The sequence below is a fragment of the Artemia franciscana genome, chromosome 19, assembly GCF_032884065.1.
Source record: "Artemia franciscana chromosome 19, ASM3288406v1, whole genome shotgun sequence".
NCBI lineage: Eukaryota > Metazoa > Arthropoda > Branchiopoda > Anostraca > Artemiidae > Artemia > Artemia franciscana.
Genome location: NC_088881.1, coordinates 1,345,933 through 1,370,249, shown reverse-complemented (window position 1 = coordinate 1,370,249; position 24,317 = coordinate 1,345,933). Strand labels below are relative to the sequence as shown.

Genomic DNA, 24,317 nt, shown 5'->3' with positions numbered 1-24,317 from the left:
GTAGCTAGTACATCACTCTAGGCAAAGACATAAAAACTATTTAAAAATCTAGGATCAATAAGTTTTCATAATAAAATACTACATAATACTAATTATCCTGTTCACAGTTATTGCAATGACATGTATAAACTTGTTTACAATTAGGAAAACTGAATGAATGAACTGGCCAAATGGTGTATTTTAAAGGGTCAAACAAACATCTTGTTTCAAAAAATCAAATAAATTTCTTATAAATAAATGTCATTAGGCATTAGCGCTGTTTGTTTAAATGGTTTAATTCTTGTTGTAAATAAACATGTATCTATCTATCTATGTATAAACAAACGTAAGGATAAACATTACTGAAACCAAAAAATATTAGATATACAAAATTTTTGCTGCATTCCTCAACCACCTGTTGTTTGCCCTTGATTTTGAACTGAAAGCATGAAAACTTTCCAGAAAGCAGCTTAGAATACAACTGATACAACCAGTTGCTAATGGCAAACTGTGCTTACTAACTACCAATCAAAAATTGAACTGAAAAATTTAAAGGCAAATTTAACTAAACAGGTCCTGTCAATTGCAACACAGTGTGATAATTTAGCTGGTTTCAAAATTCAAATAAAATCTGAACTTTTCACAATACTTTTATATTGTAGTCTTTAAATTATATATTGATATCCTAACATTGTCGCTTCCCCTTTGCAAGCTGGTTCACACCTATGAAATACTGCATAATCATCAGTATTATTAAATACATCGTCTATAACTGTTAATTCTATATGAGACATATAAATTCTAAATATATATTAATCCTATATAAATACAAATAAATTTAAGGATAAATGCATCAAGGCCTGACAATATAGCCTCTGGAACTAGGAGATTTAATGTGTGTTTTATATGGATTATATAAAATTATATGTTGATAATTCAAACCAATTGGCATTTCATAACTTTCACCTGATAGCATTTTGACCCTATTTGTTGTTTTACCACATTAAATGGCACTTGGATGTAATCTGGTAATATTTTTTGCTACTTAAAAAAGAAAATAGGTTTAAAATTTATGAATTTTTGTTTGAATACACAGTTTCCAATATTCTATGATCAATACTTTGTTGCAAGAGGTATTTGGTTCAATAGTAACCAAAACGCTCTAGTCAAGCAATCTTAATGAAAATCATACCATCAGATTCAAAATACAAAATCTGGAAATTTACATTATTTTTTGGCAGAAAAAGGATAAAAAAGATTGAAAATAATCTTTCTGTGACCATTAAAAAACACATATCAATGACCATTCTTTTTAGAGATTAAATAAAAAAGACAAGTTTTTTCAACTGAAAGTAAGGAGCAACGTTAAAAATTAAAACAAACAGAAATTATTGCATATATGAGGGGATTTGCCCCCATGTCAATACCTCACTCTTTACGCTTAAGTTCGAATTTTATTCCAATTCTTTAAGAATAACCCCTGAATCACAAAGGCTGTTTAAATAGAACAAATAGCTCTCTTGAAAGAACTAAAAATTTTTTTAGCATAAACAGCAAGATATTGATGAGGGGGCAAACCCCCTCATATACTTAATAATCTGTGTTCATAATTTTAATGTTGCTCCTTACTTTCAGTTGAAAAAAGCTTGTTTCTTTATATAATTTCTGACTGTTTTTAAAATAGTGCTGGAGGAAATTCTCTTCTCCCATGATAAATTCATCCATGGAAAGATCTTCCCAGATAACCCCCTCCCTCTGACCCACCCCAGCCACCACAGAAAATCCCCCCTAATATGTCTGCATACTTCCCAATAACCAATATGATATGTGAACAGCAGGCAAAGTTCAAAACTTGCAGCCCTTCCCCTGGGAACTGTGGGGGATCAAGTCATCCTCAAAGAACATAGTTATTAGATTTTTTGACTATGCTGAACAAAATGGCAATCTCAAAATTTTGATCCAGAGACTTTGGGAAAAATGAGCATGGAAGGGAGCCTAGTTGCCCTCCAATTTTTTGGTCATTTAAAAAGGGCACTAGAACTTTTAATATTCATTTGAATGGGCCCTCTTGCAATGCTCTAGAACCACTGGGTCAATACAATCTGGAAAATCACAGAGAGGGGAAAGAGGTAAATAAAACAACAACATGTGAATCTAGGACATCAAGATATTCTATATGCAATACTTTATGAATAACTTGGATGGATTAAGTTAAAACTAAGAAGATACTTTCAATTAGAGAAGAAAAAAACCTTATAAGGTTCAAAATCCTACTTAAACAAATAGAATTGAATTTTCGAAACCTAAGCTAGAGTAAAGGAAAAGCATATTTTACAGAGAAAGAAAGTGTATACATTGGAAAAAATACATTTTATTCTGAAGTTATGGTAGGTACAGTCTGTCTCCTATGAAATTCTCTTAACCTCAGAAATGAGGAAATAGTAAGAGATAAGAGCTTGAAATTTTCATTTAAGTTTTACTGTAGGGTAGGAAACAGATGGGAATAAACAGATCACTAAACTATCCATCCAATGCTCTTTCCAGCTATAACATTTTCTGCTGTCTCAATTTGATTAAAGCCTCCCCTTCAAATGGGGCTAGGTGTAGCCCAAGGCCATATGCAAAAGCTTCCAAATTTTGTGGGTTTCCCATTATTTTTTGTTTATTTCTTATCCATAATGCCATAAAACCAATTAAAAAAATCTGCTAATAGTTGCTGTTGTCATAATTTTACCTAAGCCTCCCCTTCAAATGGGGCTAGATGTAGCCCAAGGCCATATTCAAAAGCTTCCAAATTTTGAGGGTTTCCCATTATTTTTTGCTTATTTTTCATCAATAATGTCAATAAAGCCAATAAAAAAAGTATGGTCATAATGAATTTGTTTTATATTGCATATGCAGATGGTCTGTTACATATTAGCTGTTCAAAGTCTTGCCAAGTTGACCCAGTTTGTTAATAAGCTGTTTGAAAAAAATAACTTATGCTAAATACTGAAAAGTGTAAATATTTAGTCTCTATTGCCCAACATCACAGCAGTGATCTAATTTGTGGCTCTTATTAAATTAAGCTAGTTCCTGTGTTGTGTTGGCTTGGGATTAGTATTTGATCCTCTATCTGCCATCCATTCTAGAGCACTTTTGGACTTTAAGAATTGACCTAAAGCAGATTCTGCTGAAACTGTTTCAAATTGTGGCAAAAATTCTTGCAAAAGATTGGCATGACTTTAATGAACTTACTGTGACCATTCCATTCAGGTTTCCACCCATTTTTTTTTTAAATAAGTGATATGCAGGACATTAGGGCATTGTGTATCCATTACCATAAATTCCTCCTATATCTACCTTGTCAAACAGTTTGTGGTAACAAACTGTAGTAAGGAGCAACCTGGGTCAATAGTAACCAAAACTCTAAAATATGGAATTTTGATACCAATAGCTACACCAAAAGAATCGCATTTTAATGCTGATTTTAGATATATAAATTTCATCAAGTTTAGTCTTACCCATCAAAAGTTAGGAGCCTGAGAAAATTTGTGTTATTTTAGAAAATAGGGGGAGACACCCCCTAAAAGTCATAGAATCTTAACGAAAATCACACCATCAAATTCAGCATATCAGAGAACACTGCTGAAGAAGTTTCAAGCTCCTATCTACAAAAATGTGGAATTTTGTACTTTTTGCCAGAAGGCACATCACAGATGCGTGTTTATTTGTTGTTTTTTTTCCAGGGGTGATTGTATCTACCCAGTTGTCCTAGAATGTTGCGAGAGGGATCATTCTTACGGAAATGAAAAGTTTCTAGTGCCCTTTTTTAAGTGACCAAAAAAATTGGAGGGCACCTAGGCCCCCTCCCATGCTAATTATTTTCCCAAAGTCAATGGATCAAAATTCTGAGGTAGCCATTTTATTCAGTGTAGTCGAAAAACCATATAATTATGTCTTTGGGGACGACTTAATCCCCCACAGTCCCCATGGGAGGGGCTACAAGTTACAAACTTTGACTTGTGCTTGCATATAGTAATGGTAATTGGGAAGTGTATAGGCATTTTCAGGAGGATTTTTTGGTTGGAGGCAGGGGTTGAGAAGAGGGGGATATGCTGGGGGAGCTTTCCATCAAGGAACTTGTCATAGGGGAAGAAAATTTCCAAAAATTTCCAAGAAGGGAGCATAGGATTTACTAGCGTTTCTTAAAAAAAACAATGAGAAAATAAATATGAAAACATTTTTTTTTCTGCTGGAAGTAAAAAGCAGCATTAAAACTTAAAACGAACAGAAATTATTACCCTTATCAGGGACTCCCTTCCTCCTAATACTTTGCTCTTTATGCTAAAGTATTTTTAGTAATTTCAACAATTTATTCTGTGGCTTTTGTGATTCAGGGGTCATTCTTAATGAATTGGGACAAAATTTAAGTTTTAGTGTAAAGAGTGAGGTACTGACGAGGGGGCAAACCCCCTCATATATGTAATGAAAACATGAGAATACAAAAGTTCTTTACATAAGCTAATTTATAAGTTATGTATATCTTTTACTAATAAAAAGATTTGTAAAAAATTAAAAGTTCTAGATACCTTTTTAATTAACTGAAAATCGGAGGGCAACTAGGCTTCCTCCCCTGCTCTTTTTTTCTCAAAATCATTTGATCAAAATTAAGAGAAAGCCATTTAGCCAAAAAAAAAAATATGCCAATTTTGTTTTAATTATTCCTCTGTGGAGAGCCAAAATCAAAATATGCATTGATTAAAAAACGTTCAGAAATTAATAAAAAAAACAAGTTTTTTTGAATGAAAGTAAGGAGCAACATTAAAACTTAAAACAAACAGAAATTATTTTGTATATGAAAGGGGCTGCTTCCTCATCAACGCCCCACTCTTTATGCTAAAGTTTTTTACTGTTTTAAAAAGAAGAATTGAGACAAAGAGTCAAACTAAAGACCAGACAAAAGAACACTTTGCAGCATATCTCCAGATGTGATTACCAAGCTCTCAAAGACCCTGATCAGACTGAAATTAGAATTCGGGATTTGCATTGCTACTCTAGCCAAAAACAGTGGTACATCAATTCTGGAATTGGTGCAACAATATGCAACTAAATGCATAAAGGGATTTTAACATCTTCTATATCCTACCTGATTAAGCTCAAACTACCATCTCTCACATATAGATGTAGGCAAGGAGATGTGTTAATGACAAACAAGTTAGCATATGACCAGAGTATCATCCCTAACCTGTTCCAGATTGTCAGTTCACCAAGTACTTGAGGCCACCCATTGAAGCTTTATTGAAAATATGCAAACACCAGGATACAAAACAAATTTTTTTCTAACCATGTAGTCAGCCTATGGGACTTTCTTAGCCAGAATGCTATTATGTCTCCCAGTGTTGAAGCCTTCATGTCTGCAGTTGATAAAGACTAGTGCAAGAAACCTTGGCTCACAGTATGGAATGCACCTAATGAGTTCAGTTATCATCATTAGTGACTGGCATTCACAGGACTTGTCCTTATTGCTGGCAAGTATGATTTAAGGTAATTACAGTAAATTCCTTCTATGGGGTAAAGGTACCAATAATTTGATAGTTTTTGTAAGAAAACATTTTTTCTAATCCAGAAGGCTTAATTTAAAGACTTTTGGTTTGAAAAGGGTTTCAGTATGTAGGAAAAACATCTACAAACCTAATTGTTTGATTAGAGGTTTGAAGTTTTATCAGAAAAGAGCACAAAACAGTGATTTTCTTAAAATGGAGCATTTTCACCTACAAATTCAACACAAATCTTTAACAAAAAGAAAGGCAAGAAAGAAAATTAAAGAGTTGATAAGATTTTTTTTCAGGCAACACATTTGAGGTGTTTTTGACAAAAAATTGGTTTCAGGTTCTCTGTGTTCAACCAAGCAAAAATTTAAAGCATTTTAAGGTAAAATTCTAGTTAATTGACTTCTTGCTATCTCAGAAACGGTTTAGGTTAGGAAAATGAAACTTTCAGGAATGAATCCACAGATTAAAGTATGTCCTAGGAAGGTATTTTGAAGTAGCTACCTCCACTCCTTCTCCCTCTAGAGGGCCCTGACCTTTGATGACCTTTAAAAATATGTGTGCTATAAAAGTGAAACCTTGCAAAATAGATCTTCTGCTCAATTGAATTACAACAAAATTGTTTTCAGCTTCATAACTTTGCTCAATTCCATTTTATAAGGTTTCAAAGATATGCAAATATATTTCCTAAATTTTGAAAATAAACATTAATATGGCTCAAAATTCTACTAAATTAACAAGAATTGTATTTTCAGAACCAAAGGCAGAGAAAAAGCAACTAATAACTGAAAATTAATGTAAAATGTTGTTTTGTCAAAATTTCAATAGACATAGACCTGTCATGTAGGCAAATTTCAGGGCCCTCTAGAAGGAGAAGGAGTGGAGGTGGGTATTTTAAAATACCTTCCCAGGACATACTTTGGCCTGTATAACTATCCCTGAAAGTTCCATTTTCCTAACCTAAACCCTTTCTGAGATAGCAAGAAGTCAATTAACTAGAATGTTACACATTTTATTCTTACAGGTTCTAAGCATGTAAGACATAGGTTCCCAAATTGTAACACACAATTTTTTGAATGGCATGGTTGGATATGGGTCCTGAGAAGACATTTGTCTTTGTTGAACATGACACACAAAGCAATAGTCCACACAACCTGTGTTGTTGGATTTAGGTGGCCTGGAAACAAGGCTAAGGATGTTCCTGTTGATAGTCCTACAGCTTGTATCTTTATCTGGCCTCATTGAATGGGGATACAATTACAACCTATAAACTTATTAGTTATTTTTCCTCTTCGTTGGAAAAACTTTCATGATCAAAGGCACATATCTCACCATTAAAATGTTTATCAGGTCCACTGCTACCTATTCCATATTTCAAAAGTTCTCATTACTGCTGTGGGTGTGTTTTTAATAGTCTTCTATTTCTTCAAAGAATAAAATATGTAAGCAGTGGACTTTAAGATAACAGGGAAATAAACAATTGCGTTTTCCGCTATCAAACAGGATTCTTAGAAAAAGATTGACGAATCGCAACCTGTGGAACAACAAAGTTTTTAAACACAGCTCACGACTGGTCAAAATCAAAAATTGAAATTCACAACCATCTTTTCAAAAGTAAATGTTGAATTCACAGTTTAGACTATGAATTTATCCTTGCATCAGGCGCATAGGATTTTCTTTGAAGACTGAAAGGAAATCCTTAAAAAGAATATTTAAAAAGGACATTCCTGAAAAATGCTTAGCCAAAAATTAATTGCTATGCCACGAAATGACCACACCTGTTGATAAGAAACTCCAAAATTTACGAAAGGACGTATGCTTTTCCTTGATTTTATTATTTTAATTGTAATACCAGAAATAAAACACTAAAACAAAAAATTGCTAGAGCCCTATTTTCCCTATTCACCGATTGCACTTTCTAGCTGAAGGATGTTCAGACAGAAATCAGCATCGCCGGTTTAGAATATAAGGGTCTAACACTAAACCCTTTACCTTCAGCCCTAATTTACTCCAAATAAGGGACGATTAACACAATGTCTCTCCCTTTTCTGCCAGATTAATCTTACAGATGGGAAAAACGCTGTTCAAAGAACAAAATTCTACTAATTTCAAAAGGCTGTACCTTACCACTTGTTCCGACTGCTAAAATTTTGCGTGAAATCCTGCGGCATGCGACAAATGACACAAATTGTGCTACAAACGACGCAAAGCCATCCGTTTTACTGGGATGTCGGATGCGTTGAATAATTTTAACTCATACAACAAATCACGAGCGGTGTTCTGATTTAAAATCTTTACATAAAAAAAACTAGTTTTTTTAACTGAAAGTAAGGAGCGACATTAAAACTTAAAATGAACAGAAATTATTCCGTATATGAAATGGGTTGTCCCCTCCGCAATCCCTTGCTCTTCACGCTAAAGTTTTTATTTGTTTGTAAAAGCAGAATTGTGGAAAAGAGTCAAACTTTAGCGTAAAGAGCAAGGGATTGCGGAGGGGACAACCCATTTCATATACGGAGTAGTTTCTGTTCGTTTTAAGTTTTAATGTCGCTCCTTACTTTCAGCTAAGAAAACTATTTTTTTATGTAATTCCTGAACATTTTTGAATTAATGCATGTTTGATTTTGGCTCTCCACACATAAATTATCAAAATGAAATTTGCATATCAATTCCTTTTTTGGCTAAATGGCTTTCACTTAGTTTTGATCTGACGATTTTGAGAAATAAGGGGTGGGGAAATCCTAATTGCCCTGCAATTTTTCAGTTACATAAAAAGGCAACTATAAATTTTAATTTTTAACGAATGTTTTTATTAGTAAAAAATATACGTAACTTAAGAATTAGCTTACATAACAAACTTTAATATTCTTAAATTTTTATTATGTATATGAGGGGGTTTGTACCCTCGTTAATACCTCGCTCTTTGCACTAAATCGTAAGTTTTGTCCCAATTCTTTAAGAATGACCACTGAATCCGAAAGGCCGTAGAATAAATAGTTGAAATTACTAAAAATACTATTGCATAAAGAGCGAGGTATTTATCTGCTCCTAAAGACCTCGCTCTTTATGCTAAAATATTTTTAGAACCCTTCATATGCGTAATAATCTCTGTTCGTTTTAACGTTTCAATACTACTCCTTACTTTCAATTGAATAAAAACTTTTCCATGTTTATTTTTTCATTGTTTTTTTTCATAGTAATTTTAGAAAATCCTGCGCCCTTTTCAGGTTAGGTTAGGTTCCCCCATGGGAGAAGGAAAGTAATGATTCATTCAATAACGGTTTTGAGGTAGGAAATGGGCTCATCCCCCTTTTCAACATGTGATTTTTAGCAGAAGATTAGGAATGTTGCTCTTCGTTTGAAAGAGAATGACGTGAACATTTTTGATGCTTGTTATCAGAGGCAGAAAGTTGGCTTTCTACCTTTTCACTGTAAGTAGCTAGTTGAGAGAGTGAGTAGAAATGGCTAAACTTCAAAAACCATTTATGAGTAGAACATGTGATTTTCTACTGATGGTGTAGAAAATTTCTCCAAGGAAAGATCCTCCCACATAGCTCCCTCCCCTCAACCCCACCCCCAAAACCCCAAAAAAATCCCCTAAAAACGCTGTATACTTCCCAGTAACCATTATTATATGTAAACACTGGCCGAAGCTTGTAACTTGTAGCCCCTCCTCCAGGGACTGTGGGGGAATAATTCATTCCATAAGACATAGTTATTATGATTTTTGACTATGCGGAACAAAATGGCTATCTCAAAATTTTGATCCGTTGACTTTGGAGAAAAATGAGCGTGGGAGGGGGCCTAGGTGCCCTCCAATTTTTTTGGTCACTTAAAAAGGGAACTAGAAATTTTCATTTCCGTTAGAATGAGTCCTCTTGCGACATTCTAGGACCACTTGGTCGATACGATGACCCCTGGAAAGAAAAACAAAAAAAAAACAACAAAAAAACAAACAAATAAACACGCAACCGTGATTTGTCTTCTGGCAAAAAATACGAAATTCCACATTTTTGTAGATAGGAGCTTGAAACTTCTACAATAGGGTTCTCTGATACGCTGAATTTGATGGTGGGATTTTCGTTGAGATTCTACGACTTTTAGGGGTTGTTTCTCCCTATTTTTTAAAATAAGGCAAATTTTTCTCAGGCTCGTAACTTTTGGTGGGTAAAACTAAACTTGATTAAACTTATATATTTAAAATCAGCATTAAAATACGATTCTTTTGATGTAGCTATTGATATCAAAACCGCATTTTTTAGATTTTTGGTCGCTATTGAGCCGGGTCGCTCCTTACTACAGTTCGTTACCACGAACTGTTTGAAAAAATTATAAACAAAGTCAAGGAGTTGATTGAAAAACTTATTTTGGCTAAATTTGAATTCTTCTAGAGTTTGTCACAGCGACGCAAAAGTTTGCGTTTCTTTGTGAACCTCCATCCGATTCTGTCGTGCTTCTGTTCCACCAGAAAAAAATCGTGTCGGGATTGACGCAGCAGTGGGAACCAGGGGGTTGGTATTTGCACTGGTTGATCGACATTAGTTTTTTGCTTGAATGTTGGTCAGTGTCCAGCTAGATAAGTTACGACAATGATGCATAATTAGCACTGCAGCTATCTGTAATACAAGATGTTTTTTGCCACACTGATGTCAGCTAACGGTGTTAATGGAACAGTGGATACAGAATTGTTGGATAAAACTTTGTCAAGGCGTATTAATGAATGAAAATTTAAGAAATAACGAGCTTGAAAATATAGAAGTCAATAAACTCTAAAGTAGATTTCAAGTTGTTTTTCAATGAATTGTTGGGTATGGTACATTGCAATTACAGTGAATTGTTGGGTATGGTGAAAATTATGTTTCTTCTTAATTTTATTATTTTTAAAAATTCTTGGAAATTTGAGGCAAAACAGAAAAGTCTAGAAAAAATCTAGGTAAAATAAAAGAAATCGATCGGAAAAATTTACAATGAATATAATGTAACGGGCAATCATATCAAAATCAATAAATGTTTTAAATCTTCGAATAGACTTTCCTTTGTTTGTATAGCTTCCTATATTATTTTTGTATAAAAAGCGTTGAAATAGCTTGCAGTAAATTGTTTTTATTAATAAAACGAATAAGTCTTGATAAATTTTAAAATATTGTGTTCTTATTTTTGAAAAATTGATTGTTTAACAATTTAAAACAAATTTCTTCTTATATTTTTCAGAAAAATAAGACTATGGAGCAATAAAATGTTACATATGACATGCTCAAGCGGTAAATATTTTCAGCCCCCCCCCTTACTCCTTTTTACTTTATAATTTTAATTTCCATTTGCAAATTATTAGCTTTCTAATTTTTGGTCGCAAAACTATATTGTTTCAATTTTAATTATTACATTATCTTTTTAATTTTACGAGTTTTCATTGGGTTAATTTTGTGGGTTAATATTGTTTGACATTTCAACGTCTCTGACATCGGCCATTTTATAGTTTTTTCATTGTTGTTTGTTTTGTGTTCTTTTTTATTTATTGACGCTGAAGTGCGAAATCGGTCCATTTGGGCTTGTAATGGGTATTTTTCAGTTATAAATGTATCTTGTCTTGCATATGGTACCGGTACACTGATTTCACCCTGTTGAAATTTTGACCACAGAAGAGAGGAGCATTTGACTGAACTGGTGTTAAATTTGGTATATCAGAACTGTGACTATGTTTGACACTGCCATGATGTGGGAATACGACAAAGAGTCCAATTACGACTCCAATGATAAAACAGGGTTTTTCCAGCCTGAGACGTGCGAGCATCGATGAGCTACATGATTGGCAAATTTTTAAACTTCTCTTTGGATAGTATCAAATTGTCTCTTGTGGAGCAGTTTTAGTCGAGAAATAGTTAGCTACATTATAGCTTAATGTTTGCAACGCTCAAACCAATTACTAGCTGAGTATTTAAAATGTTTAAACATGCAAAGAATGTCAGGCAGCTTTCATATTCCATATGTTGCCATCAGAAGCTAAAAAACCTCAAAGGGAAGAAAAAATCGTCCCAAGAATGGCTTATAAGGCAGAACACTGACGAATATGTCAAGTTGGCTAAAATAGAAAATTACAGGTTTGTTTGGGTAATTTGGAGGAGAAGGACCATTTTGTAGGATATGTCTTGATATAAGGAATACTGAGTAATGTTTATATTAATGGACTATACATATAGCTAAGAAATAAACTTATTTGTAGAGTCAGAATTGCGTCCTGAGTCCAAATTTGTTTTTCTTTTGCATCAGAAATGCACCTTACCCCCAGTAAATGTATCACAGTTCATATTATTGACTCACTAATAAAACACACATACCACTTGATATATTTTCTTATGGTCCTAATATAATAATTTCTTCTATTGCAAATTCAAAATTAAGTACTTTTTGACCTAACCTAACTAGCCTATAATTAATTTTGGCACTGAGTAAATGCAGTAGCTTATTATTTTTTCAAAAACAACCAAGAAAACAGAGCTGAGAATACATAGTAGTATTTTCTGGAAAACAACCATTAGGCCTAGATCATACTTTAATTGTAATTTTTTCATTTTTAAAAGCTCAAAAAGTGCTTAAATTTGAATTTGCAATTGAAGCAATTATTATATTCCTAAGGAGCATTTAAAAGGCATCAAGTGGTATGTTCACTTTATTGGTAAATCAACAATTCAAACTATAATACATTTACTCCCCCCTCCCATTTGTATGTAAATTTGGGGTATAGTAAAATTCTATTCAAGCTACTTTTCACTATCTTGGAAAGGGGCTAGTTTAGGAAAATGAAAAGTTGGTAAAAATCTAGTTAATTGACTTCTTGCTATCTCAGAAAGAGTTTAGGTTAGGAAAATGAAACTTTCAGGGATGAATCTATACACTAAAGTATGTCCCAGGAAGGTATCTGAAGCAACTATCTTCACTCCTTCTCCCTCTAGAGGGCTCTGACCTTTGATGGCCTTTAAAAATATGTGTGTTTTAAAAGTGAAAGGTAAGATTCTAGTTAATTGACTTCTTGCTATCTCAGAAATGGTTTAGGTTAGGAAAATGAAACTTTCAGGGATGAATCTATGACTAAAGTATATCCTGGGAAGGTATTTTGAAGCAACTACCTCCACTCCTTCTCCCTCTAGAGGGCCCTGACCTTTAAAAATATGTGTGTTCTAAAGATGAAACCTTCCAAAATAGATCTTCTGCTTAATTGAAGTACAACAAAATTGTTTTCAGCTTCATAACTTTGCTCAATTCCATTTTATAAGGTTTTAAAGATATGCAAATACATTTCTTAAATTTTGAAAAAAAAACAACATTGATATGGCTCAAAATTCTACTCAGATAACAGGAATTGCACTTTCAGTACTAAAGGCAGAGAAAAAGCAATTAGTAACTGAAAAATAAGGTAGCCTAAAATGTTGTTTTGTCAAAATTTCAATAGGTAGAGACCTGTCATATAGGCAAATTTCAGGGCCCTCTAGAGGAAGAAGGAGTAGAGGTGGGTACTTGAAAATACCTTCCTGTGACATACTTTAGCTTGTAGACCCATCCCTGAAAGTTTCATTTTCCTAACCTAAACCCTTTCCAAGATAGCAAGAAGTCAATTAACTAGAATTTTACTAAATGAAACCTTGCAAAATAGATCTTCTGTTTAATTGAAGTACAACAAAATTGTTTTCAGCTTCATAACTTTGCTCAATTCCATTTGATAAGGTTTTAAAGATATGCAAATACATTTCCTAAATTTTGAAAAAAAAACATTGATATGGCTCAAAAATCTACTCAAATACCAGGAATTTGATTTTCAGAACTAAAGGCAGAGAAAAAGCAACTAGTATATAAAATTAAGGTAAAATGTTGTTTTGTCAAAATTTCAATAGGTATAGGCCTGTCATATAGGCAAATTTCAGGACCCTCTAGAGGGAGAAGGAGAGGAGATGGGTACTTGAAAATACCTTCCCGGGATATACTTTAGCCTATAGACCAATCCCTGAAAGTTTCATTTTCCTAACCCAACCCCTTTCCAAGATAGCAAGAATTACCTAGAATTTTACCAAAACTTTCAGTAATGAATCTAGGGCTGAAAAACACTCTGGGGAGGTGTTGGGGAGGTGTTGCCAAGCTTCCATGTTGACCCTATTCTGATCTTTAACATTTCAAAAAAATTTCTACTTAACAATAGGGTTGTTACTAGCCAAAATATTTTTTTTTGAGGGGGTAGATATTTTACCAACTGGGTAGTTATTTTTATGGACATTTTTTTAAATACGCTAATTAGCACTAGGCCTATGTCCATTTTGACTACAATGCCTAAAATCACTGCACAAATCAGTAGAACCACTGCATTTACAAACTGAGATTCAGGTTTTGGTATATATCATGTCACTATTTTAATGCTGTTTATTTCACCAAATAGAAAATGGTTGCACCATCTGTTAAAACTGCTGTGTTTACCAATCAAGTTTAAAATTTCTGTAGATAACTTGTAAGTATTTTTGTGGTCTTTATTGAACCAAACAAAGAATTTTAGCAGTATCAGAAAAATTGTGGTGTGAATTGTCACAATTTTACCAACATCTTTTTTTTTACCAATTAACCAAAAAAATGGAGGGGTGTGTCATCTCTTCCCCTCCCCCCAATACATGACATCCCTGCTTGACAGATCTATACCTGTTGAAATTTTACCTTAATTTTCTGTTATCAGTTTCTTTTTCTCTGGTTTTAGTTCTGAAAATACAAATCCTGTTATTTGAGTAGAATTTTAAGCCATACCAATGGTTTTTTTCTAAATTTAGGAAGTGCATTCACAGATCTTTGAAACCTCTTAAGGTGGGATTTGTCAAAGTTATGAAGCTGAAAATGGTTTTGTTGCACTTCATTTAAGCAGAAAATCAATTTTTCAAGGTTTCATTTTCATAACACACAGATTTTTAAAGGTCATCAAAGGTCACTGCCCTCTAGAGGGAGAATGAGTGAACGTAGCTACTTCAAATATCTTCCCAGGCCATACTTTATCATGTAGACCAATCCCTGAAAGTTCCATTTTCCTAATTTAACCCCTTTCCCAGATAGCAAAAATTAACTAAACTAGAATTTTTACCACCAAAAGTTTAAAAGTGTTTTCCTAAAAAATGAAACAAACTGACTAGTGAGAATAAATTGCCTTTTATAGCTGATTCATGATTGGTAATTATTATCTTCCTTAGTCTTAATGTTAAAATGTTACTTTGAAAACAATTTAGCAAAAATTTTAAAAAAGGAAAAAAACCTTGAAATATAATATCAGTTTTGTTTTTATGTCGCTTTGACAGGTTTCAGGCTCTTTTTAAAAATTAAAAAAAAAAAAACTTTATAGAAAAAATTCTACAAAGTTGGTTTTTAACTTTGTTCCACACCTCCATCAGCTGCAAGTGGCAATTTTTTCTCACTGGAGAGTTTTATTAAAAACTTGTTTAAAATGTTTTGCAACTATAGACTGTTTTACCTTTTGGTGCCCCATTAAGGGTTCAGAATGGGATTTGCCCCAGAAACAGTTATTTAACTATGAAAGAGCCTAATACAAGACATCAAATTATGTATTTTCTTTCATCCTAGCTAAATTATGTTTTAAATTACCAATTTATCAATATTGTGGTAATAGTCTACAATTGGGTGTGTTGAGAAGAATACATGTTAAGAAAGCAGTTCTACTTACTAATATGCAGAAAAATTTTAATTAACGCATTTTTAAAGCCCCATCCACTCTACTTTACCCACCCCCCTCCATAAATACAAATATATAGTAAAAACTATATATTTCCCATGCATCACTCTTGTTTCACCTGGCTCATCCATAAAATGAGTCAAAACTGATGAAATCAAGAAACAGTAAAGGACATAGAAATTGTATAGTTTAGTTTAATCCATATATTTTTGATTAGTGCAAAGGGGCAGGGGGAAAAGTGTAGTGAAAGTACCTTTGAAATGTGACAACTACAATTTATCTGCATGTTTTGAAGCAAGAGTTGTTAATTTTAACTTATTTCCTTCTCAATAGCCCCAATAGTAAGCTAATATTGATATTTTGAAGCACTAATTTTACTCCTTCTTCCTCTGAAAGATGCTGAGCTTTAACTACCTTTGTGTTATAAAAGCAAAAAACTTTACAAAACTGATATTCTGCTCAGATGAGGCATAATAAGTTGTTTTTAGCTTCAAACTTCTGCTCAATCCCGAATTCATCTAATTTTAAAGATCTCTAAGCCTATTCCTAAAATTTTATGAAGAAAACTATTGATACAGTTTAAAATTATGTTGAAATAACAAGAATTGTATTACCACAATTACAGCCAACTAAAACAAGATTAAAGATCAAAATTGAAGCAACATTTTTTATCAGGATTCAGGTATAAACCTGTTATAATGCAATCTTTTAAGCCCTAGAAATAAGGATAGACATCATAGCTTTGACATGTCTTTCCAAGGTTTTTTTTTTGGGCCTGGGCACATTCCTGAAACTTTTGTTTGTGTAGCTCGACTACTTTTTAAGATAGCAAGAAGCCCTTAAACTAGAACTCTACCTAATTTCTTACTGTATATATTCAGTATCAAACTATTCTAATAATCTGATTATCATGTTTCCTTCCATTTTTGTCCATATTTTTATATCATTTCAAATATTATTTCTATCCAATATTGCAATCAATCTGCTAGCAACTTGATTAGTGCCCCTTTATGACAATGCCCCTTGATCTTTTGTTTACTCTCCCAAATTTTGCTTGTTAATAGCCCTGGTCTGTTTAATACCTTTTTTTCCTCTGTCATATTTCAGTTTCTTTAAATCTGGATCACATATCCTTGTGCATGCTAATGTGCTCAAGCCCTGTCTCTTATAGCAGCCTTTTTATTCCCTTTAAATCTGTTTTTCACATTTTCTAGCACTCTTTGTCTATTTTTGCTATGCTGCTGTTTTGTTGCAGTAGATATTTTGGTTGCTCAGTTCTGATAATTTCATTTGTTTTTTTTTCTTTCTGTCTGGCTTCCTGTCTATATACCATAACAAAGAAATAACAAAACAATATACAGATTACATTTTGTAACATAATGCTTAAAAACTAAAATAAAATAAATTTTAAAATTTTCAGGTATTTTTTGAGGTGCAGTCAAAAAATAGAACTTGCTAAAATACTATAGATATTTTTTCATTTAATATAATAATCTAAGATATTTTGAATTAAGGCTATTATTGTACAACATTATTTCAGTTGAATCTTTCTATGATCTAACCAAAGTATCTTAAATTGTTCTCTAATTTCTTTTTTCCTTACCCATCTATTTTTTTTTTCATAAATATACAAGTTTCATCAAGTTTAGTCTTACCCATCAAAAGTTACAAGCTTGAGACAATTTGTGTCATTTTAGAAAATAGGGGGAAACACCCCCTAAAAGTCATAGAATCTTCAGAAAAATCACACCATCAGATTTAGCATTTCAGGGAACCCCACTGTAGAAGTTTCAAGCTCCTATCTACACAAATACAGAATTTTGTATGTTTTGCTAGAAGACATATCACAGATGCATGTTTATTTGTTTTTTTTTGTTTTTTTCCTAGGGGTGATTGTATTGACCCAGTGGTTCTAGAATGTTGCAAAAGGGCTCATTCTAACGGAAATTAAAAGTCCTAGTGCCCTTTTTAAGTGACCAAAAAATTGGATGGAACCTAGGCCCTTCCCATATTATTTTTTTTCCCAGAAAGTCACCAGATCAAAATTTTGAAATAGTCATTTTGTTCAACATAGTCAAAAAACCTAATAATTATTTCTGTTGGGATGACGTAATCCCTGGGGGAGGGGCTGCAAGTTACAAACTTTGACCATTGTTTACATACAGTAATGGTTATTGTAATGGTTATTGGTTATTGTAATGGTTATTATATGGTTATTGTATGGTTATAGTAATGGTTATTGGGAGATGTCCAGATGTTTCCAAGGGGACTTTTTTGTGTTGAAGGGGAAGGGTAGGAGGCTGAGTGGGTGGATCTTTCCTTGGGGGAATTTATCATGAGGGAAAAGAATTTCCGTGAAGGGGCTGCAGAATTTTCTAGCATTATTTAAAATAAAAAGCAATGAGAAAAAAAAGTTTTTCCAACTGGAAATAAGGAGCAGCATTAAGACCTAAAACGAATAGAAGTTATTACGTATATAAGGGGGTTCGTCTCCTCCACAATACCTTGCTCTTTATGTTAAAGTATTTTTAGTAATTTCAACTATTTATTTTACAGCCTTTGTGATTCAGTGTTCATTCTTAAAGAATTGGGACAAAATTCAAGCTTTAATTTAAAGAGTGAGGTATTGACGAGGGGGCAAACCCCCTCATATATATAATAAAAATATACAAATATAGAAGTTCGCTGCGTAAGTTATTCATAAGTTATGTATATTTATTACTAATAAAATGTTTGTAAAAAAATAATAAAAAGTTCTAGTTGCCCTTTTAAGTAACCAAAATCTGGAGGGCAACTAGGCCTCCTCCCCCACCCCTTTTTTATCAAAATCGTCCAGTCAAAACTATGAGAAAGCAATTTAGTCAAAAAAAAAAGTAATAATATGCAAATTTCGTTTTAATTATTCATGTGCGGTCAGCCAAAATCAAAACATGCATTAATTCAAAAACATCCAGAAATTAAATAAAAAAAAACAAATTTTTAACTGCAAGTAAGGAGCAACATTAAAACTTAAAACAAACAGAAATTATCCCATATATGAAAGGGGTTGTCCTCTCTTCAACGCCTCGCTCTCTACGCTAAAGTTTTTATTGTTTTAAAAAGTAGAGTTGTGAGAAAGAGTCAGACTTTAGCGTAAAGAGCGGGGTGTTGAAGAGGAGACAACCCGTTTCTTATATGGAATAATTTCTGCTCGTTTTAAGTTTTAATGTTTCTCCTTACTTGCAGTTAAAACAAATTTTTTTTTTATTTAATCAATCCAAGGCAGCATTTGTTTTTACTTGCAGATACTTGTAACATGACATTGTGATTGCAGCTATGGCTACAATCATGATGTACCAGTGTTCAGTTCTATATGTAATAATATTTTTTATATTAAGTTTACAAGTCTTTTATTGTTTTAAAAGTAGAGTTGTGACAATGAGTCAAAATTTAGCGTAAAGAGCGAGGTGTTGAGGAGGGGACAACCGCTTTTGTATACAGAATAATTTCTGTTCATTTTAAGTCTTAATGTTGCTCCTTACTTGCAGTTAAAAAAACTTGTTTTTTTTTAATCAATCCAAGGCAGCATTTGTTTTTATTTGCAGTTATTTGTAACATGGCATTGTGATTGCAGCTATTGCTGCAACACTGATGTACCGGTGTTCAGTTCTATATGTAAATTTACGTGTTTGTTTCTATATGTAAACTTTTTTATAGATGTTACTATCCCTAAGGATAGTTAGAGATATTAACATTTTAATAAAAAATAATATTACTCATGAAATGAAAACAGAATATTAATTTTTAAAATCTAAAATAATGCTCTTAAAGCAGTGACACGTTTTAACCTTTGATCCTCTTCAGTATCAAGATTAAATGAATGATCAACTGCCAACATAATCATTCAACTGATTTCAGTTGAATGATTCAGTTGATCATTCAACTGAATGATCAACAGTGTTTTAACATTGTACATGAACAATGTCACAGCTGGAAACTATTTCAGGGCAAGGTTGAGGCGTCGTTTCTAGTTTGAAGGAAAGTATTTTTTGATCAGATTAACAATACATTAAACAATACATTGTCATCTTGATTTTTCTCTTTTTTTACATGACTTTCCAAAAATTACTGGGAAAACACTACTATTTTAATGATTTTGTTTCTTCTATCCCTTGATTTTTTTTCAAATGGGAGATAATTCATTTTTTTTAAATTTAGGGCTCGCAGTGCATTCAAGCTGATTGAAATGGACGATCATTACCGTTTTCTTCGCCCTGGACAGACGGTCTTAGATTGTGGAGCTGCTCCTGGAGCATGGTCCCAAGTACTTGCAAAAAGAACAAATGCCAATGGGGAGCAAGGTACTTCAAAATATTCTAAAGTGTGATTGAAATACTTTTGAGCGTAACAGGTGTACTTTTAAAGTATTGTATGCCTAAATGAATATATATATATATATATATATATATATATATATATATATATATATATATATATATATATATATATATATATATATATATATATATCTGAAGGTTTTTGTAGCGACCACGTCCCCATTTCCGTAGCTGTTCCTATCCAGGGTCCCAATGTTCTACTTGATCGTAAATGGCAAAACCGAAAAATGTGGGGAAAAAACAGATCCCTCGCTGTTTCAGCGAGTTAGTGTTGAGATCCTTGATAAGATAAGAGTACCATTTTGCCTCCTCCAGGTAAATTCAAGTTGTAGCGAGCCAGAGATCCGTCTTCAATTAAATATCTATTATGCATAGATTGTTCATGCTTTGAAACGTGCAGAGTCCGAAAAATTCTAAAGTCCGAAAAAACCGAAAAATTCGGTTGGTCTTCAAACCCTCTACTTCAAAAAGTGTGCTCTGACTCGAAGTTTTGGCTGAGAACCTGGAACGAGTGTGGGAGGCTAAGATCCGGCGCTGTGAATTTTGTTAGTATATTTTGCAAGCGCAAATTCAACTGTGAATGAAGTCTGCACATGGCAGAGGTGAAAATTAATAGTGCTAATAAAACCGCTGAAAATCCCAATTTGATATGGAAGCTACGTCCTAGTCCTTCTGGTGTTCCGAGCTCTGGAGTTATTCCTGTATCTGAGTGGGTTAGTCATTTTTCTGAGCAATTAAAGTGCGCTGATAGTAACGCTCAAGTTGAATTGGACAAAGAGATTGAAAGTATTTTACAGACAAAGCCGAAAACGGCCAGGGTTGTTGTCTCGTCTGGTATGATTAAAGATATAGTGATAAAACTGAAGAAAAAATCATCGGATGGGCTTTGTGCGCGACATTTGGAATTGGGTAGTGCCTCGTTATTTGAGCATTTAGCTTTGTTATTTCAGATGATATTTTGTTCGGGAGTTGTGCCGGATAATCTTTGTATTGGGGTAATTACATTAATTTTAAAAAATGGTAAATCAAGTTTTAGTTGTAATTCGTATCGTCCTATTACAGTGTCGATTGTATTATCAAAATTTTGTAGCTATTGATTATTCATGATGTTCAGCGGATTTTTAAGATGCCCTCCTTCCAGTTCGGTTTCCAGCGGGGGTTTGGGTGCTTCCAGGCAATGAGATCCCTTTGTTTGGTATTGGTAGATTCTGTTGGGAAAGGAGAAATTTTGGTTGTTAGTGCGTATGATATTACTAATGCATTTGGTTCATTGATCCATTCACAGGCGATGTTGGAACTGATTAGGCGTGGGGTTGCAATTGATTTTGTCGGTCCGCTGTTTTATATGTATCGCCGCCTAAAGGTTCGCCTGAAAATTGAGGGGTCAATCGTCCCGGTTGATATCCCTGTGTATATAGGTATTAAACTGGGCGCAATTACGTCACCGATGGTGTATAATAATGGTACACTGCTGGCTCAGATTAGCATACTGATTTCATGTGTTGTAAAAGCGACTAACGCGTCAGTATTATGTTATGCAGATGACTTGCTAAACTTGAGTCGGTCAGTGTCTAGTCTAGAAGAGAGTTTTAATGTGATTTCGAGTGAATTTAGAAAGATTGGTTTGAATCTTAACGCTGGGAAATCCCAAGTTCTTCTGTTTAATTGCCCGTCTGAGCTGGCTTCAACTTCAGTGAATCTTGGTGGAGCATTCGTTGCCCTGTCTCAAGAGCTTATTTACCTAGGTCTACCTATTGGAGATTCAATATCTTCAACAAGAAAGCTATTGGTGGCTAGAACTGAAAAGAAAGTCTGGGCTGCTTATGCTTCTTTACAAACAAATATGACAAAAAAAGCTCCTCGCGAAAATGTATAGAGCTGTTGTTCTTCCCCATGTTTTGTAAGCTCTGTTCACAGTTATTCTGAATGAAAGTGATAAGAAGCAGATTAGAAAGCTATTTTTTCGTTAGGCGAAGTTTCTTCTGGGTGTTCCGATATGGTCCTGTAACATCATACTGAAACAAAATTACGGAGATCTCGACCCGATTGTACAGCTGGCTAATTCATATGTAAAAGTGTCGTCAAAAGAGGTTTGCCACCCTTGGCGGGGTTTACTTTTTTAAAAAGTCTAGTTTATTCGTGTTTTTATTTTGTATATATTTCGTCCTATTTTTGAATGTGTCTTTCTTTTTCTTTTTTTAATGCTCCTTTGCTATGCGTTTGTGTTATTGATGGGTTATAAAATATACTCATTCATTCATATATATATATATATATATATATATATATATATATATATATATATATATATATATATATATATATATATATATATATATATATATATTTCTGGGAGGGAGTATATAGTAGGTATTTCTAGCTGGGAGTTTTCTATCGCAGGTGCTGGCTCACTAGATTTCTGCTATGCAAATTCTCTTTGATCTATGAGCAGCTGTTTCTCTCTTCTTTGGATATCTGTGATACCGATTTCTCTCTCTCTCTCTCTCTCTCTCTCTCTCTCTCTCTCTCTCTCTCTCTCTTTCTCTCTCTCTCTCTCTTTCTCTCTTGTATTAAATGAAAAAAAAATTTGAATTGAAAGTAAGGAGCAAACTTAAAATGAACAGATAATAACCTGTTCATAAAGGAGGCTATCCCTTCCTCAACCCTCGGTCTTTACGCTAAAGTCTTTAAGTTACGTAAAAATACCTCTTTTTCAAATTCAATGGCCTTTGTGTTTGAACAGTCTTACTGAAAGAATTGCGATAGTCCCCTTCATATATGGAATGATTTCTGTTCCTCTTTTAGTTTTAATGTTCCTCCTTACTCTAAGTTAAAGAATCATGTTTTTTTTCTGACCAATTTTTCAAATCATGCCAGGAAATCCCATTTCCTCCCCCACCCCACATAAAATCCCCTGGAAAATCTCTCTCGGAAATTTTCTTCCCGGCAAAGAATTCTTTTCATCGAACCCTCGAAAAATTCTTCTAAATAAATTCTCAGTTTTTTTAGCCAGACCCCACTCCCCACCTCCTTTTCCCGCTGATTTTCTTGATTTCCCGCAGAAATTTCCTTTTTCCTGCTAATTTTCTTGATTTCCCGCAGAAGTATATCAGTGTGTGCTTATGAATTCAATTTTTTATTCTTTTCAGTGGAAAAACGTGTTGGAAAAGTGATGGCTGTAGATTTGTCACCATTTCATCCAATAGTTGGAGTAACATCATTTCCACTTTCGGATTTTACATCCCCTGAAACTCAGAAACAAATACTAGAAACTATAGACTCCAAATTTGATGTAATTGTTAGCGACATGGCGCCTAAAGTATCTGGAATGAACAGTTTAGACCATGAAATCATTATTGATTTATGTCGGAAGGTTGTACGATTTTCAGAATGTGCTTTAAAACCAAATGGAACTTTATTGATGAAGATCTTTGATGGGGGTTTGACTAAAGATCTTGAAAAAATATTGGTGAATATGTTTCATAAAGTGAAGTATGTAAAGCCAGATAGCAGCCGAAAAAATTCAGCAGAAATTTATTTTTTATGTTTAAAATTTAAAATTAAACTATCTAACACTTAATGCTTTTTATATTTTGAGTGGTGTCTTATTTCAATCAAAGTTGATATTTAAGAGTTTATTGAAGTCTTTATTTCCTGGGTAAGGCCCACAAATATCCAAATAACCAATTTTAAAGAGAAGCATTGGCAGAAATGTTTTTTAGTGAAGTGTTTTGCATGCTATTCCCGAGTAGACGTTTGACCTTGCACATGCTCTGGTTTACATAGTTGCTGGGTCATAGATTCTTAGTTTCCCCCTCCCCCCTTACGTTTTAACTCTGGCCATATTTTTATTTAATTTCACTTTTGTTTTTATGAGATTAGACAAATTATTATGACAACTATGATTTTAGTTTTGAGTAATTTTAAGGGAAATTAGGCAGTCTATGATGCAAAAGGCATTGAAACCAAACAAAAAATATGTAAAAAAAAATTCATTTGTGATTCTCTTGTCTGAAAAATGTAATAATTCCTTATTTTCTTTTTCATTCTATTTGTATATAAAATTTGGTGTCTTTAAAAAAGTAAGATAAATGTAATATAATAACAATAAAATTTATACAACATAATTATAAATAGAAAATTTAAATATTAATGATGTAAAGTAATATGTTAATATAAAGAAATTTGTGCAGTAATGGTGTTGTTGTGCCTGCTCGTAAAAGCTTCTACGGGTGGCTGTGTCTTTTTCAGTCATTACTGAGTTCTGCGACCCATTAGTAAGTGACCCGCGGACCATTTGCTCTGTAGGCCTGTTCTAGAGCAGGACAATAAAAAGGGTTTCTAAAAAGGAAATAAATAAAAGACATTGTCATTTATAATTCTATGTCAATCCTTGGTAAAGTGCACACAAAAATAGCAAAATTGAACTAAAATTTGAAATTGGTGATATCAAAATTGCATAATCTTATAAATCTACCTACTTGTCTATTACTTCAATATTTTTGAATTTCACAAGATGAGAAAAAACTCGAAAAAAAGCAAAACGAGGATATTTCCAGACATTGAAAATGATTAACAATGCAAATATTTCGGCCGAGACCTTTGCAAAGACCATAAAAAGAACCATTAAAAAAAAAGCTGACCCCTTCCTCGTTTTTCCTTTTTTCGTGTTTTTTCTCATCTTATCGTGCTTAGAAAAAATTAAATTATTTATAAATAAAA

General features: G+C 33.3%; 2 protein-coding genes across 2 annotated transcripts in view; one reads left to right on the top strand and one right to left on the bottom strand.

Moving 5' to 3' along the window:
- The window catches only part of LOC136039150 (serine/threonine-protein kinase 17B-like), a 53,597-nt gene extending 46,647 nt beyond the window's left edge, over positions 1-6,950 (bottom strand). Inside the window, exon 1 of the mRNA XM_065722638.1 lies at positions 6,843-6,950. The gene's annotated coding sequence lies outside the window, so the exon portion shown is untranslated. The remainder of the gene's footprint in view (positions 1-6,842) is intronic.
- Positions 6,951-11,429: 4,479 nt separating this feature from the next.
- Positions 11,430-23,447, top strand: LOC136039149 (rRNA methyltransferase 2, mitochondrial-like). Its single transcript, XM_065722637.1, has 3 exons — positions 11,430-11,608; positions 19,417-19,559; positions 22,745-23,447. Exons 1-3 carry the CDS (start codon positions 11,451-11,453, stop codon positions 23,173-23,175), a joined length of 732 nt encoding a protein of 243 aa, XP_065578709.1. The 5' UTR covers positions 11,430-11,450; the 3' UTR covers positions 23,176-23,447.
- The last annotated feature ends 870 nt before the right edge of the window (positions 23,448-24,317 follow it).